The 14,760-nt window shown below is 36.3% G+C and overlaps 1 protein-coding gene across 2 annotated transcripts in view; it reads left to right on the top strand.

The window, feature by feature from the left end:
- The window catches only part of GALNT18 (polypeptide N-acetylgalactosaminyltransferase 18), a 351,075-nt gene that overhangs the window by 297,894 nt on the left and 38,421 nt on the right, over positions 1-14,760 (top strand). The window contains exons 7-9 of one of the 2 annotated variants that reach the window (XM_032227368.1): positions 3,509-3,694; positions 5,794-5,931; positions 7,979-8,074. In XM_032227368.1, the coding sequence (XP_032083259.1) occupies positions 3,509-3,694; positions 5,794-5,931; positions 7,979-8,074 (420 nt within the window). The remainder of the gene's footprint in view (positions 1-3,508; positions 3,695-5,793; positions 5,932-7,978; positions 8,075-14,760) is intronic. The other variant, XM_032227361.1, reaches the window with a different exon arrangement.

Genomic DNA, 14,760 nt, shown 5'->3' with positions numbered 1-14,760 from the left:
AACGCGTGCAGTGTGTGCATGCATCTTACCTTCTAGCGACGCCTCCGCAAGCCGCCGTGATGTTCCAGCTGCTTGGCGGAGCATCGCGCAGGCACTGTACGCATCATGCACATGCACAGAAATGCTGAAGGCTTTAAAGACAGGTAAGGAGTGCAGATGGGTGGGTGGGCCCTCCAGAGCACTGGCCGGAATGGTACCCAGTGCTCCAGGCAGACTCCTGTACCAGGGCGTACCAGCTGCAACCAACTACTGCAAGGATGTCTCCAGGGTTAGTTACGATGCCAAACTTGGTCTCATATTACTTTCAAAGTTGTTAGTCATTGATACAAAACAACCTTATTATGCATCTTGATGTGAGAAATAGTAACTGTGATCCACACATCTGTGAAATTCCAATGTTTAGAAGAAACAGAGCTTGTAGCTAGAATAATCCTTCTATATTGTGTATAAAATTATTACTGTATAGCAGTGACCTGTGGTGAGGTTTATGGCTGGTGAGGCACTGATGTCTGAGCATTCTCTCCTCTCCCCCGACACCCCACTGACTAAAGCACTTTCTTTCGCCCACGGCAGAGCTCAGGCGGGCGAAAGAAAGTGCTTTAGGGTCAGGCGGGTGAAAGAAAGTGCTTTAGTCAGTGGGGTGTCGCGGGAGAGGAGAGAATGCCTGAGCATTGCATTTATTAAAGAAAAAAGAACAAAAAAGGAAATTTGAAGAAAAATAGGGAGCGTGGGGTGGGGTTGGGTGGCATCAGAAACGAAGAGAAGAGGAAGAGAAGAGTGAGCGCGATGCTGCAGCTTTAAACAGAATGACAGAGTTGAAGCCTCTAAAAAATGTGCCCTCTACTATGAGGCAGGAGAACTGCGTGCCTCAACTACCTCAGGATTTTTTAGGCTTTTAACCCTCACTTAACTTTGCTCGAGCGCCTAAAAAGTCAGACTAGATGAGGCATGCAGTTTTCCTGCCTCATAGTAGAGGGCGCTTTTTTAGAGGCTTTTTTAAACAGGCAGTCATTCAGGTGAGACAGCAGCTAGCTAGCCTAACCTCAGCACTCGCCTTTTCCTGTTTACATTTTTTTTCCTTTTCATGATTGACAGTGGTGAGGCTGTGCCTCCCCTGACTGCATGTCACTGCTGTATAGGTGAAAATGATTTTTAAAAATGAAGGTTTTGTTCATATCAGTTTTATGAGATTGGACCCCTGCTATTGTAAATTATGGTTTCAAGGAGAGATTGTTCAGTTTTCCTGAATTTCAGACAATCATTTAGGGAAAAAAAAGATAAATACGTATTTGGTCTTAATAGGATTTAATTCTAAATTGAATGGTAAAATGTTTTCTTATTACTCTTAAAACCAGATTTTCAAATATATATATATATCTTACTGAACCAAGTGGCAAAACCAGAATATTTGAGTATCTTCTTGTCCCATTACGTGGCATGTGCCTGTCAGGAAAAATAATAGAATAATGGAGTTGGAAGGGATCTTGGAGGTCTTCCAGTTCAACCTCCTGCTCAAGCAGGTGTTCCTACACCTTTTCAGACAAATGTGTGTCCAATCTCTTCTTAAAAACTTCACATAAAAGCAATTTTATGGCAATTAGAGCAGCTTTTTAAAAAAACAACGTAGACACCAAAGAAATAAAAGTCAAATAAAATTCCCCCTCAACATGATACATAACTTGAGATTTTTCACTATGTATTCACATGTAATTTGGGGACGGGGGAATAGTATGTCATGTATAACAGTCCATATTTAAGAGGCAGACAGTTACCGCAGAATTAAAGCTCCAAATGTAACATGCTAGTTTAAAGAAATAGTGGAAGGGGTAAATTTACTGTTCCTCCTATTTTTAATAGCATCTAAGATTAGTTCTGCAAACCCTGAGAAGCACCAAAACATCCTAACATATGGACCAAGTAGAAAAATATGGATGTTAGCATTGTTTGTGAAATTTACTGTGTTGGAAGCCAATAAAACTTAAACAAAAATGGATCTCGTTCATAAACTTTGGGGACGTTATGTTTCAGGATAGAAACTTTTATCTGTTTTCTCCTTATATTTGCATATTTTGTACTTTCTGTCTCTATTTTCTGTTAAAAATCTATGGACCTATTGTAGTTTTCTGTATTGTTAAAAAAAAATGAAAACAACTGACATGTACAGCCGGAGCAAAATCTATTAACATTCACAAGCATCATTTATTCATTATTGTTTTATTAATGAAAAACAGTTTATAGGTACTTTTTAAAACATTCTTCACAAATGTATATGATATTAATAATATCTTATTGCTTTCCATAATAGCTTGATATCCCTGAGATGAAAAGTGCCCCATTTTTCTTTTCATTATATAGCAAAATTCTAGAAATAAAAAAGGGGCTCCTACCGGCTTAAATGATGAAATTAATATAAGGTAGAAGCTGCATGAAGCTTTTGTCTTCTAGCATATATACTGGATACACCTCCACCCCCAAAAGAAAACTGAGCACTCACCCATATAAACATCAGGAACTTTCCCCATATTCATCTAGTGTTTAATGTTATCAAATATCTCAGTGTTTTTCAATCTTAGCAACTTTAAAATATGTGGCCTTCAATTCCCCAGCCAAAGTCTATTGTATTGTAGCCAAATGGTCTAAATATATAAAATAGGTCACTGAACATGGCATAACAGATGAATGGAAAGAAAAGCCTTCCATCTGAGTTGGACTTCTCATGGATTTCTTTGGCAACAATATGGACATTGTTTTTCATTGCCTTTTTTGGCTTCTTAATTTATTCTACTAACTCCATATTCATTTCTTGGTTTTCTCTCATCCAAGGACTAAGGAAGACTGTTTAATAGCTCATGCACGTTATTCAAGGTATTCTCACCTATTATGAATAGGAAATAAACAAACCTGACCAAGTTAATTTTTCATTTTTGATTGAATGGTCCAGATTACTTACTTCAGCCAATATGAGATACAAGATTAATTTAAAATAAAACAGTCCAGAAAAATTTCATAGTAGGGCTAAAAGAAAATAGCCTCCCAAAATTCTACATAACAATAATATTTTGTAGAGATGATTTATTTAAGAATATTCCAGAGATAGGGTGGAGTTCTCCAGTTTGGAAGGCCTTAGATTAATGTATTTAAGATGGTATCTTATCCTCTCACTTTTGCCTAAAACATAATTTGCACAGAATTACTTCAAATGGGTACTAGAGGTCAAAAGTAAGTAAGTTCAGCCTTGTAGTAGTTACTTGATTTTTTTCTTTTTACATCCTTGAGGTTCAGATATCCAGATTTAAATTCTAAATAGGGAAGGGGACAAATATATCTCTAAAATTAAGATACAACTTTTTATATTTAATACCATAGTATATGAACTGCTTTCATACATTATGAGTTGAAGTGTGTATACTACCAGGAGAGCTTTTTTATACATTGTGAAATCTGGTTAAGGGACTAACTTTTTGGTAAAATGAATCTATCCAATATAGCAAAATACTTTTTTTTCTAGGTCTGGCAGTGTGGCGGTAGCGTTGAAGTCCTACCTTGCTCTAGGATTGCCCATATCGAACGAGCTCATAAACCATACACAGAAGATCTAACATCCCATGTCCGAAGAAATGCATTAAGAGTGGCTGAAGTTTGGATGGATGAATTCAAAAGCCATGTTTACATGGCATGGAATATTCCTCAGGAGGTAGGCTACAAATAGACATCAGTATGACCCAGTAGTGAAATTCAAATTTTGTTACTACTGGTTCTGTGGGCATGGCTTGGTGGGCATGGCAGGGGAAGGTTACTGCAAAATCCCCATTCCCTCCCCACTGCTGGGGGAAGGATATTGGCAAAATCTCTATTCCCACCCCACTCTGGGGCCAGCCAGAGGTGGTATTTGCCAGTTCTCCGAACTACTCAAAATTTCCACTACTGGTTCTCTAGAACCTGTCAGAACCTGCTGAATTTCACCCCTGGTATGACCATATAGCCTTATTCTACAAAACAATATCCATTTCAAATTCATAAGTTTCTTCAAGAATCTGTCTTGTGAGACCAAGTGATAACTGATAATCATCAATACTTACATTGCTAAATTGAGAAGTCTGCCAAGAGAAACATATACCCCCAAGACAATATGTCCTTTAGTCAAGCCTAAGAGGATTATCAGTTAGAAACAGTCATTTAACAATTGTAGTAGTACGGCAGTAACGTTTAATTATTTCATCAACTTTATAGTACAAGAACCAGATTAGGATAATTATATCATAAAGATATGATCAAATAGCCTCAATCTTGTTCAGCAATGAATGTTCATCACATGATTTGTGTCACCTGAAACTTTGCCCAGTTGTGCTTTTAACTGATTTTGATAGGACTGATTTTCTACAAGAACATTACTCAGAACACCATAAATATTGGCTGAACATTAAAAATCCGTTTCAGTCATCAATTAATTCATAGCAGTATATCAAGATCATAGAGAAAGAAATTGAGAGTATTGAAATAAAAGAATGATCTCTGGACCTGAATTCTAATATAGGACTGATTTGTGGGTGGAGGAGACTCTCCCCACCCACTTTTAGTAATAGCAACAGCACTTATATACCGCTTCACAGTGCTTTTCAGTCCTCTCTAAGCCGTTTATAGTCAGCATATTGCGTCCAACAATCTGGGTCCTCATGTTCTCGACCTCAGAAGACTGGAAGGCTGATTTAACCTTTACCTCCATAATATCTTTAATTGTATTAGTTTGCATCATATACCAGATGATAATGTTCTATTAAAATACAGGAGTGGGGGATCTATTAAAATGTAAGACATCTCCTATTTCATTGTAACTTTTTCCCCCACATCCATGAAAACAAAAGATGTGTCTTTTCTGCTTTGGACTTCACTGTGTGATGAAATCTTGTAAAATAATTATTACAATATACCTTGAAATATTTTTTATTTCCTCTACCCCCAAAAAATTAATATACTAAAATCAACCCTTTATGAGCTTTCATTCAATCCAAATGTAACCTTACCACAAAACAATCAAGCATTTTCCTTCCATCTATTGTTCCTTCATCCATTCTTATCGCATCTGCTATTGAAGTGTCATCAACACTGTATCCATTTGAATATTTCTTGATTTTTTAGTTCACTTTAAAAAGCTGTACTTCATTTATTCTGGGATGTGAGGGCATAATTTTTTATATACACTATATATAATTTGGGTCCCTGTCAAAAACTGCTTTGCTCCCAAATTTCTGTGTAGCTGTGCCTCTCAAAAACACTACAGTTTCTACAGGCTGTAATGAGATAGTTAAGTGATTTCAGTTTATGGGTTTTTTTATGGAACATGGCTGTTTTAAACTCCAGGAATCTATGTTAGCAGCAGCAAAGCTTAGCTATGAAAATATAATAAAAAGTTAAACTGTCTTTGCAAATGCTTCTAATGAAAAGGCCATCAAAATGTTTATATTTATATGTGAAAAAGAAAATGATGGACTGAAAAATATGTGCATGGATTGTGCATTGATAAAGCCATTCTTCAGCTTTGGCAAACTAGCAATATCTGGAATATGTTTCTGATTTTGTTGACGGAAATGTTTTCCAGACCATCTTGCTATTTGGTTTCAATTGTTTTGGAATCTGGAAATTGTCTTGTCATTGAGGAACCAATTTAAAATCCTTCAAAACCTGTGGGAAGTTTTCTGTGGATCACTAAAGTTGAAATGCTGATGAAATAAATGCTCTGTGTATGGCAAGAGTGACTTTGATATTTCTGACCTTCCTTCTGGCTTTCATGTGCAGGATTCTGGAATTGACATTGGGGATATTTCAGAGAGGAAGGCCTTGAGGAAAAAGCTGCAGTGCAAGACCTTCCGGTGGTATCTTGTCACTGTCTATCCCGAGATGAGAATGTACTCTGACACTGTCGCCTATGGGGTGGTAAGAGACATTTTATTTGCTTGAGCAGTCCTAGGAAGGAAATAGGGACGAGCAGTTTCCTGCAGGTGGACCGAGCATGGCCCAGAGAGAAAAGCTTTAAGAACAAAATGTATCTGTTAATAATAGCAATAGACTTATATACCACTCCATAGTGCTTTACAGCATTCCCTGGGCATTTTGCAATGTCAGGATATTGCCCCCAACAATCTGGGATTTCATTTTACTCACCTTGAAAGGATGGAAGGCTGATTCAACCTTGAGTCAGTCAGGATCGAACTTCAGGCTATGGGCAGAATTAACTTGCAATATTGCCTTCTAACCATTGCACCACTCACGACTGTTGTGATTAATCAGCTCTGGATAATTGTGTTCATAATGACATAAGCATTGCCCTCATGGATCAAATCCCTAACTCATCTACTCCAGCAGTCTTGCCTTACGGTGCCCAACCAACTGCATAAGGAAGCTCACTAGTCATTCAGTAGATAACCTTGCCTATTGGTCTCCGGATACGCTTCAAGGTGCTAGTCGTCACTTATAAAGCCCTACATGGTATTGGACCTGGGTACTTGAGAGACCGCCTCCTGCCGATTACCTCCCAAAGACCCATTAAATCCCACAGATTAGGCCTCCTCCGAATTCCATCTGCTGGCCAATGCCGGCTGTCAACCACCCGGAGGAGGGCCTTCTCTGTGGCTGCTCCGGCCCTCTGGAACGATCTCCCCGTGGAGATTCGGATCCTCACCACCCTTTAGGCTTTCCGTAAAGCCGTTAAGACCTGGCTGTTCCAGCAGGCCTGGGGCTGTTGAGTTCCATCCCCACTCGAATTGGTGCGCTTGTTGAGACCTTTTTAAATTGTTTTGTATTGCTGTTTGTTTCTGTTGCCTTCCCTTTTGTATTGTCCCCCCCCCCTTCCCTTGGTTTTGTTAGTCGCCCTGAGTCCCTCGGGAATAGGGTGGCATACAAGTTGAATAAAACCTAAACCTAAACCTGCAGAGGCAGTTACACTGCTATCACTGATCTCCATGACTTCCATAAGTTGGTCTATCTCTTTTTTGAAGCCAGCTGTGTGAGTTGTCAGCACCAAATCTCATGGCAGCAAATTCCAAAGCTTGTATAAGAAATGTTTTGGCCTTTAAAAGAGGTTTTTATGTGAAAAAAAGATTTTTGTTCTGTTATATACAAAACAGTAGTATTTTGCAATAGTGTGAAATAAGTTGGATATTTAAAAATTGAATCCAAGGTACCAGGAAGATACATTGAACACAATTTACATTGTATCATTTTTTTTCTTTTTAAATGCACATTGATGATCTGAAGTTTGGTCAAAACTGAACAAATCTCCATTTACTACCTTTACTGAGCAAGTTAACAGTTGGAACCCTAGTGAATTTTGAAATTCTTTTTCTAATTGAAATTCTTTGATCATTAATTAAAATTCTTTAAAAAAAATTTTTTTTTTTAATTCAAAGTCTTGAAGACCTGGTTGTTTTCCCAGGGATGGATGGACGGATGTGATTTAGCTGTGTTTTTGTATAGAGGGACCACAATCCATCTTCCTTTACTTTCATAGTTTATTATAATATAAACTGTTCAGAGTCAGGTGCAGAGGTGGGTTCCTATCAGTTCGCAACGATTCAGCCAAACTGATAGTGATTTGCCGGCCTGAGTCACCAGAACTGGCAACAACCTAGGCCTGCCACATCTCCATACCAGTTCCCTGGTCAGCGTGGCATGGTCCTCCCCCCCATTTTTTAATGTTCTGCACATGCACAGACCTTTTTATGACTGCAAATGCGCGCAAAATTGCATGCGTGCCGAACCGGCAGTAATGCCGGCAGCAACCCATTAATTAAAAGATATATTATAGACTAAGCTGAAGTTTCACACTACGCAATTTTAATATATTAGCTTTTTCACTCAATGACAGTTAAACATTTATTACAAAAATATAGTTGCAACAGGTATAATTCTTTGTCCTGTTTTAACAAGTAATTTATATTCTTTTTTCCCCTGAGTACTTAGCCATCTTCTCTATATTTTCTAGCTACAGAATTCCCTAAAAAGTGATCTGTGCCTCGATCAGGGACCAGATACAGAAAACATTCCAATCATGTACATCTGCCATGGAATGACACCACAGGTTAGTAAGATTAATCTTGTATTTTATTCTCACCCATATGTGGAAAGAACCGTACTGTGACTAGCAATTATTTTTTCTACTGCAATACTCTCTAAGACTATTAATAATAAATGGAAATAATATTTGTTCCCAATGTTAAGTATTATGAATCACTTAATTAGTGCCTTGTCAAAAAGTCATAATGGAAAATTAAGAAAGCAGAGAATTGTTGGCATAAACTTTTACTATTCTTCCTAGAAAAAAGTGTGAATGCAACATTAATTATTTCAGAGACAATTATTTTCTCTATATTTCTATGTCTCATATATTAATGCCATTTAAAACACATGTGAACACACACACTGTGTGAGTTTATAATAAAAGAGTAGATAATTACAGTGCTTTTGGCTTTTCAAGAAACAATCAGGCATGGAAATCCCACGGTTTAATTTTGGCCTTTGTTATAGAAGCATTATATAGCATCATAGTAATAATTTCAAATGTTGCTATGCAGGTTTTATTTTAGAGCTATCGTGGTTTTCTAGAAGAGTCTGTTTTCTAGGTTACAAGATGAACCAGGAATAAAGGGATCCAAAGACGATTAGAAACTAGAGAGCTGCACTTGTACTAAATAATATAAATTTTTGCTTCCCGGTTTAGTTCCTTTTGAGATGAGACACAAAAACGGCCACCCAAAGGAGAACATTTTCTGTGTGTAATCTATTGAGTTCATTGAAACCTTAAAAATCCTACACAAAATTCCTAGTGGCTTACATTCCCATATTAAATATACATATGTCACTGAATGGCATTTATTAGTTGTCTTCAGAAGTTTTAATTGTAGAATGCAAATAGTAATAGAAGTGAATTTGTATGATTCAATGCTATCTAAAACTGTATTGTTAAATCAAATTACTGGAACTGTGTAATTCTGAATTGATAAATATTCATATTCTCCTTAAGATTTTTTTTTCAAAGAGCTTTATCACATTCTTTTTATTTTTGAGACTCTTATATGTTGCCCATACATTGCCAATAACGTGATCTACATATTTTATGAAGGGGATGCATAATATTTAACTAAAGGACCAACTTCTAACAGGAAAATATTTCTTTAAATTGAGAAATATTGGAAAGTTGATTGTTTTTGCTCAGTTTTTGTTTCTATATAACTATGAAAAGATATTCTGCCTCCATTTTCACATCTAGTAAATTGGTTTTCCTGTATAAGATGTATTTAATATTGATTGTACCAGTGAGGGTACACTAGAGTAAATTATGAATGATGAAGAGAAATTTTCAGAGTCTGCTTAGACACTGCAAGGGCTAAAGTTTTTTCTCTTCTCCTCAACCTTATTCTAATAACTATCATTTGCCAAGGGGAAATTCTAACAAAATTCACTGTTCTTCAAGTAACCGAGTCCTTCTTCCGTTAATCATAAGTTATTAAAAGTCTTTCTTCTTTACCTTCTGGAATTATTTTACAACATGTTTTGGTGTAACTTTTATCTGCTGTACTATTTTAAAAAGACTCTGTTGCAAATTCAGACTGAAAAAATGTGATTATATTATGGCACACATAAAAGGTTTTATTATTAGCATATATATTTTTGTATTTGATCGACCTGTTTTGTACTACAACAAATGAGTTCCTGCATAAATGTTCTGTAAATGTTGTAACTTTTTCCAGAAACTCAGGACTATCATTATACTTTCATTAATTAGACTTGATGTAGATTAATGTTGATTGTATGAAAAAAAAATATGATCTGAATTAGATGAGTTTCTCCAAAATTGACTTTGATATATTTTGGCATTTGCAACGAACTCCTAATTTTCTGTCTTTATTAGCCTATAATTCTGTTTATCTAATTTCCTTGTGGAGATAATATCAACAGATATTATGGAGATACATAGGAAAAGTATTAATTTCCAACTATGTTTTCCAGATGAGTAGATAGACATGGATCACGTGCAACCTTCCAGATGCTATTGATCTACATCGCACATATTCTGTTACCATTTATTTCCAGCTTCTGAAAACTTGACAGTTACCCACCCATGTTCTAGAGGTTATACATTTGGCAAAAATGTTTCTGAACCAGAATATATGTGGACATACATATCATGGCTTATGTCATGAAGATGTGATAAAACTTCTGCCATTGTTCTTTTTACAACTGGCTATATCTATAAATAGTTTCTTTTATACGGACTTTTGCCCAGAGGCCATAGTTAGAGATGGTGTCAACTATCTAATGTTGCTGCCTTCATCTTCCAGAATTAGAGGATGAACCAAGCAATTATTGTAGAAGCTGGAAGACAATTTAATATCCACCAGGCAGATATGTATCATGCTTGCAGCTTCCAGCATTTGCTTCAATATTTTTCTATTGCTTTTTATTTTAAAAAATTAAAGTGTTTTACATAATTAATATATTTTTTTTAAAAAAATGAAACAGAAAAAAGTCGTAAACCAATATATATCCTACAATGAACACAGTAAAGAAGCATTGAAAATAAAAATAAATTAAGAAGACTTATAGAAGCTTATCAGAATAGATAAAGAAGATAAAGAAATAAGGAGATATTAAAAAAAAATTTGGCCAAGGACAAGTTAAGATGGCCTGTGCATTAGGGCATTGTAACAAATGGCCATAGCATAGCAGATGTTTGTTCAATCTGAAAATTGTGTTAGATAAAACACATCTCAATATTTCAACAATGTGAATATACTAAAACTGGGATGTGATCTGTAAATCTTCCATACAAATACAAATAGACTGGGTAGGCTTATCCTAGCACATTCTAGGGCATCTCTAGAGTATGCTTGGAAACTGTATTCCATGCTGAAAAATTCCAGATGCAAAGAAAAATACCAAATGCTCGGTATCAGAAAATCACTGGGATGTGAAATAGGAAGCTTGCATATTCTGTTTTTGGAGTATTTAATCCAGATGGATGCTTCATTTGCAGCTGCATTGCTTATTTTACAAAATATATTCCACAAATATCATCTTATTATTGTCAGGTTTATTTAATATGTGGTTCTTTGTTGCTGTTGCTGTTGTTTTCAAGCAGTGTTCAGACATTTAAATTACACAAAATAGGATCATGTGAAACTATGGAGTCAATAAAAGTGTAATTCTTTTAGATAGAGAGAGACACAGGTCCAAGGCCAAGAATTTGAAAGAACATTTGAGAAAAGATGGAAGAATATTGCATAATTGTTGTGTCTATACACTGTCAGCCAAATATTAAAGCATCTGATCCATTAAATGTCAAGTAGTAGCTGGAATGTTATGAATTTGGATATAATTCTGTCATTAACTTGGCTTTTATAGAAACAAGTGTCTGAAAAGTAAGACCATTAAATGTTGCTTCTCTGACTCATGTTATTTTCAAAAGTAATTAGCTCTGGTTTCATTAGAAAGTAAGATACTTTAATTCTATCATTATGTTTTCTCTTCTTTGCCTACCAAGGATGTTTTTTTAAAGTATTTATAGAAATAACATTACAAGATCAAGTTAATGGAAGTTAATGGAATGAAAAGTTGCAATTTTTTTTCCTGTGGAAATGACCTGCAGTTAATGATCTGAACCTTTCTGCTATAAACTTTGGCACTGTTATCAATAGAACTGTCTTTATTTCCAATTAAGAATATGTTGCTCCCTTTGTGAAATACAAATGCAAATTCAAATATTAAAAAGTATGCATTGCTAGTGTTCTACCCCCATTACTTTCCAGTTCTGTTCAATCATATTTCCCAAAGTGTTTGCAACAGCACCACGATGTCTAACTAGCCTTTGACATGACCTTGAATCAAATTTGTTTTTGTGGATGATTCTGTTTTCCTTGCATTCCATCTAGTATTAAATACCATTGATTTAATGATAGGAACCCCCCCCTCTCTATTCAAGCAGAATAGGGGGCTGCATTTTTCCCATCAAAGACAAGCTAGACTTTGGAATGGAGCTCTCAGATATATTCTTTTCCTCTTTAGGTGGGGAAGGGGCTGCCCCTATTCCAACAGAAAGAAAATCCTTACACGGAGCCTCCAGCTACATACTCCTAAGTGTGTTAAAAGTCTGTGCTAATTAGAACAGTCAATCATGCAATAATTGGACTTAGCAACTGACAGGCGCGTCTGATTGGCTAAGACGCGCCTGGCTGCTTCCGAGCTGTCATTCGTAACAGCGAGGACTTTCTTCAATACACAACAGGTTCTAAGACAGGGCAGCAAGTATTATGAAGTGATTTAGCACATAGGTTGCTAGTGCCATTCTTAACTTAATTATCCTACCCTATATTCTTGCCTATAGACAGAATCTTGCCAAACTAAAGCAAACTACTTGCATCATTAAAGAATCAGAACTTCTAGGGAAGAGCTAGCTTGACCATCTTCCTCCCAATCACACTATTGAAATTTCACTGTATCTTATTCCTCTGGAATGCACTCCCTTGCTCCTGGGAATCTAGATTACATTCCACCACAAATCAGGATTATGCCAAATCCTGCAGGTTTGGGGCAACTTTAAAAAGTAAAGGCTGTTTATTTTTTTAACAAAATTTTTTTGGAGGTGAGCAGAAACAATAGTAAGGCACCAAATTCCTAAGATAAAGTAATTTTTTGTTTTATCATATGTCTGAATTATCACATTTTTAAAGATCCTTTGAAACAAAAGCCATTGAGTAGTGCCAAATTTCATCTTTTTGTAATTCAATACTCTGGTTTCTCTTCAGATCGTATAAATCTTTCGCCTTAAAATAGTAATTCAGGTATGATACTGTTGTTTTAATAGAATGCTACTAAACAAAGTAGTCTTGTTACTGAGAATTTCTTTCAAAAACAGCTCATCTGCATCAAATCAGCATTTGTTTTCTGAAAACATAAAATGAGCAGGTAATCAAATTAGTGGTGTTTCTTCAGTTGGCCATTTAAGCTTATACTTTATAAATCAACTTGGACACAGATAATCTATCATTTGAAAGCAGGGGAGGGTGGGCTCTAAAAGCTGTTTAAACAGTGTCTTTGCAGGGACCAGCAAGTTCTGGATATTTACATAAGCAGAGGAAGAGATTTTTCTCAGATAAATTGGCTCATTTAAAGAGATAGTAAGGAGATATATATTCTCTTTCAGGGCAGAGTCTGTCCTTGGCAACAGATGGAAAGGTCACCGGATTTCTACAAAACACTGGAATAAATTTCTACATGAATGTATTAATGAGAATTTTATTTTTATATTTTGATCTTTCAGATTGCATGTCTCCTCTTTTACTCTCTGTAACTAAGCGTACACCTACAAAGACAGGCCAAAGACATCAGGCCAAGTTCAGCTATAAATATCTATTCTTCCTGAAACTCAATCTCAGAAAAAAAAAAAACAGCAGAAACCTTAAGGATTCAATTCTGCTAGATGGGTTGCTTTGCTGGAGACAGAAAATAAGCAATTCATGTCACATACATACATACCAGTGGTGAGATTCAAAAACTTTTACTACCGGTTCTGTGGGTGTGGCTTGATGGGCGTGGCAGTAAAATCCCCATTCCTTCCCAATCAGCTGGGACTCGGGAGGCAGAGAATAGATGGGGGCAGGGGCAGTGATAGGTGGTATTTACTGGTTCTCCGAACTACTCAAAATTTCCACTACCGTTTCTCTAGAACTGGTCAGAACCTGCTGAATTCCGTTTCTGATACATACTGTACATACATGCATGCATACATGCATGCATCATACATACATACATGATTTGCCTATTGCAAAGACAGGACATAGAATCATGTTCTATGCATTAATAGGTCCCATGGATAAACTTGGCTACCTTCCCACATTTTCAGGTCAACAAACTTTGGGCCAAGTTATTTGGGGAAGCACCTATCTGTATTTTTTTTTTTTTTTTTACACAATTAGTACGTTTCAACAGAATGGAAGCAATTGGAGTCTGGATAACGCCATCTAACAGGGTCATGGAAACATGCCTCTTCTATCATGGTGCCTGCCCCAAAGATTCATATGGTTCCCACCCTGACAATGTTCTGAAAGGCACTGAAAATTTCTCCCAGATTCTGGGAGAAAAGCTAGTTGGTAAGCCCTTGTAAGATATCTGCATGTTTTTTTTTCTGGACAGGCATCATGTTCCTCTTTTTGATTGTTTTGGCTTGTTACTGCATAAGAGGTCCAGAGTTGGTTGGAATCAGGCATTATTTAAATCTATGTAGATAAATACATAAAACTTTTTCCTTTGTCACTGGATCTAGGAGGTACCAGATATGTCTCCTTTCTGTACCTAGTTGTGAGTGACTTGGAAGACATTCTATTTCGCTTGCTATTTCCATTTCCATATTAGCTGGGGTTTACAAATTCCCTCCCTCCTTACCATCTTTCTATCTCTCTTTCATCCTGCCTGGGAATCTCAGAAGTGAGAACTGGAGTTACCAGATGTCTTGCAAAAACAAAAGGCATGTTCTCTTTTTTGCCCTCATGTCTTCCTTCCAATTCCATTTTATCGTTTGTATATATTCTTGAAAATGAAGATTGTTGGGGAAATTATGCAGTTGAAAAAACCAGACTTTCTAATGTTGGAAAAAAGCAATTTCATGTATATATGCAAGTCAAGTACATTTTTTTGCAGTTCTTTGCTCTAATTTTTGTTATGGATAACTAGAAATCAAACAGCATGTTCTCTTTTCCCCCCATTTGTCCT

The sequence above is a fragment of the Thamnophis elegans genome, chromosome 1 (assembly GCF_009769535.1).
Source record: "Thamnophis elegans isolate rThaEle1 chromosome 1, rThaEle1.pri, whole genome shotgun sequence".
NCBI classification, from domain to species: domain Eukaryota; kingdom Metazoa; phylum Chordata; class Lepidosauria; order Squamata; family Colubridae; genus Thamnophis; species Thamnophis elegans.
Note: the sequence above shows the minus strand (reverse complement) of the source record. Positions and strands in the feature narration are given on the sequence as shown.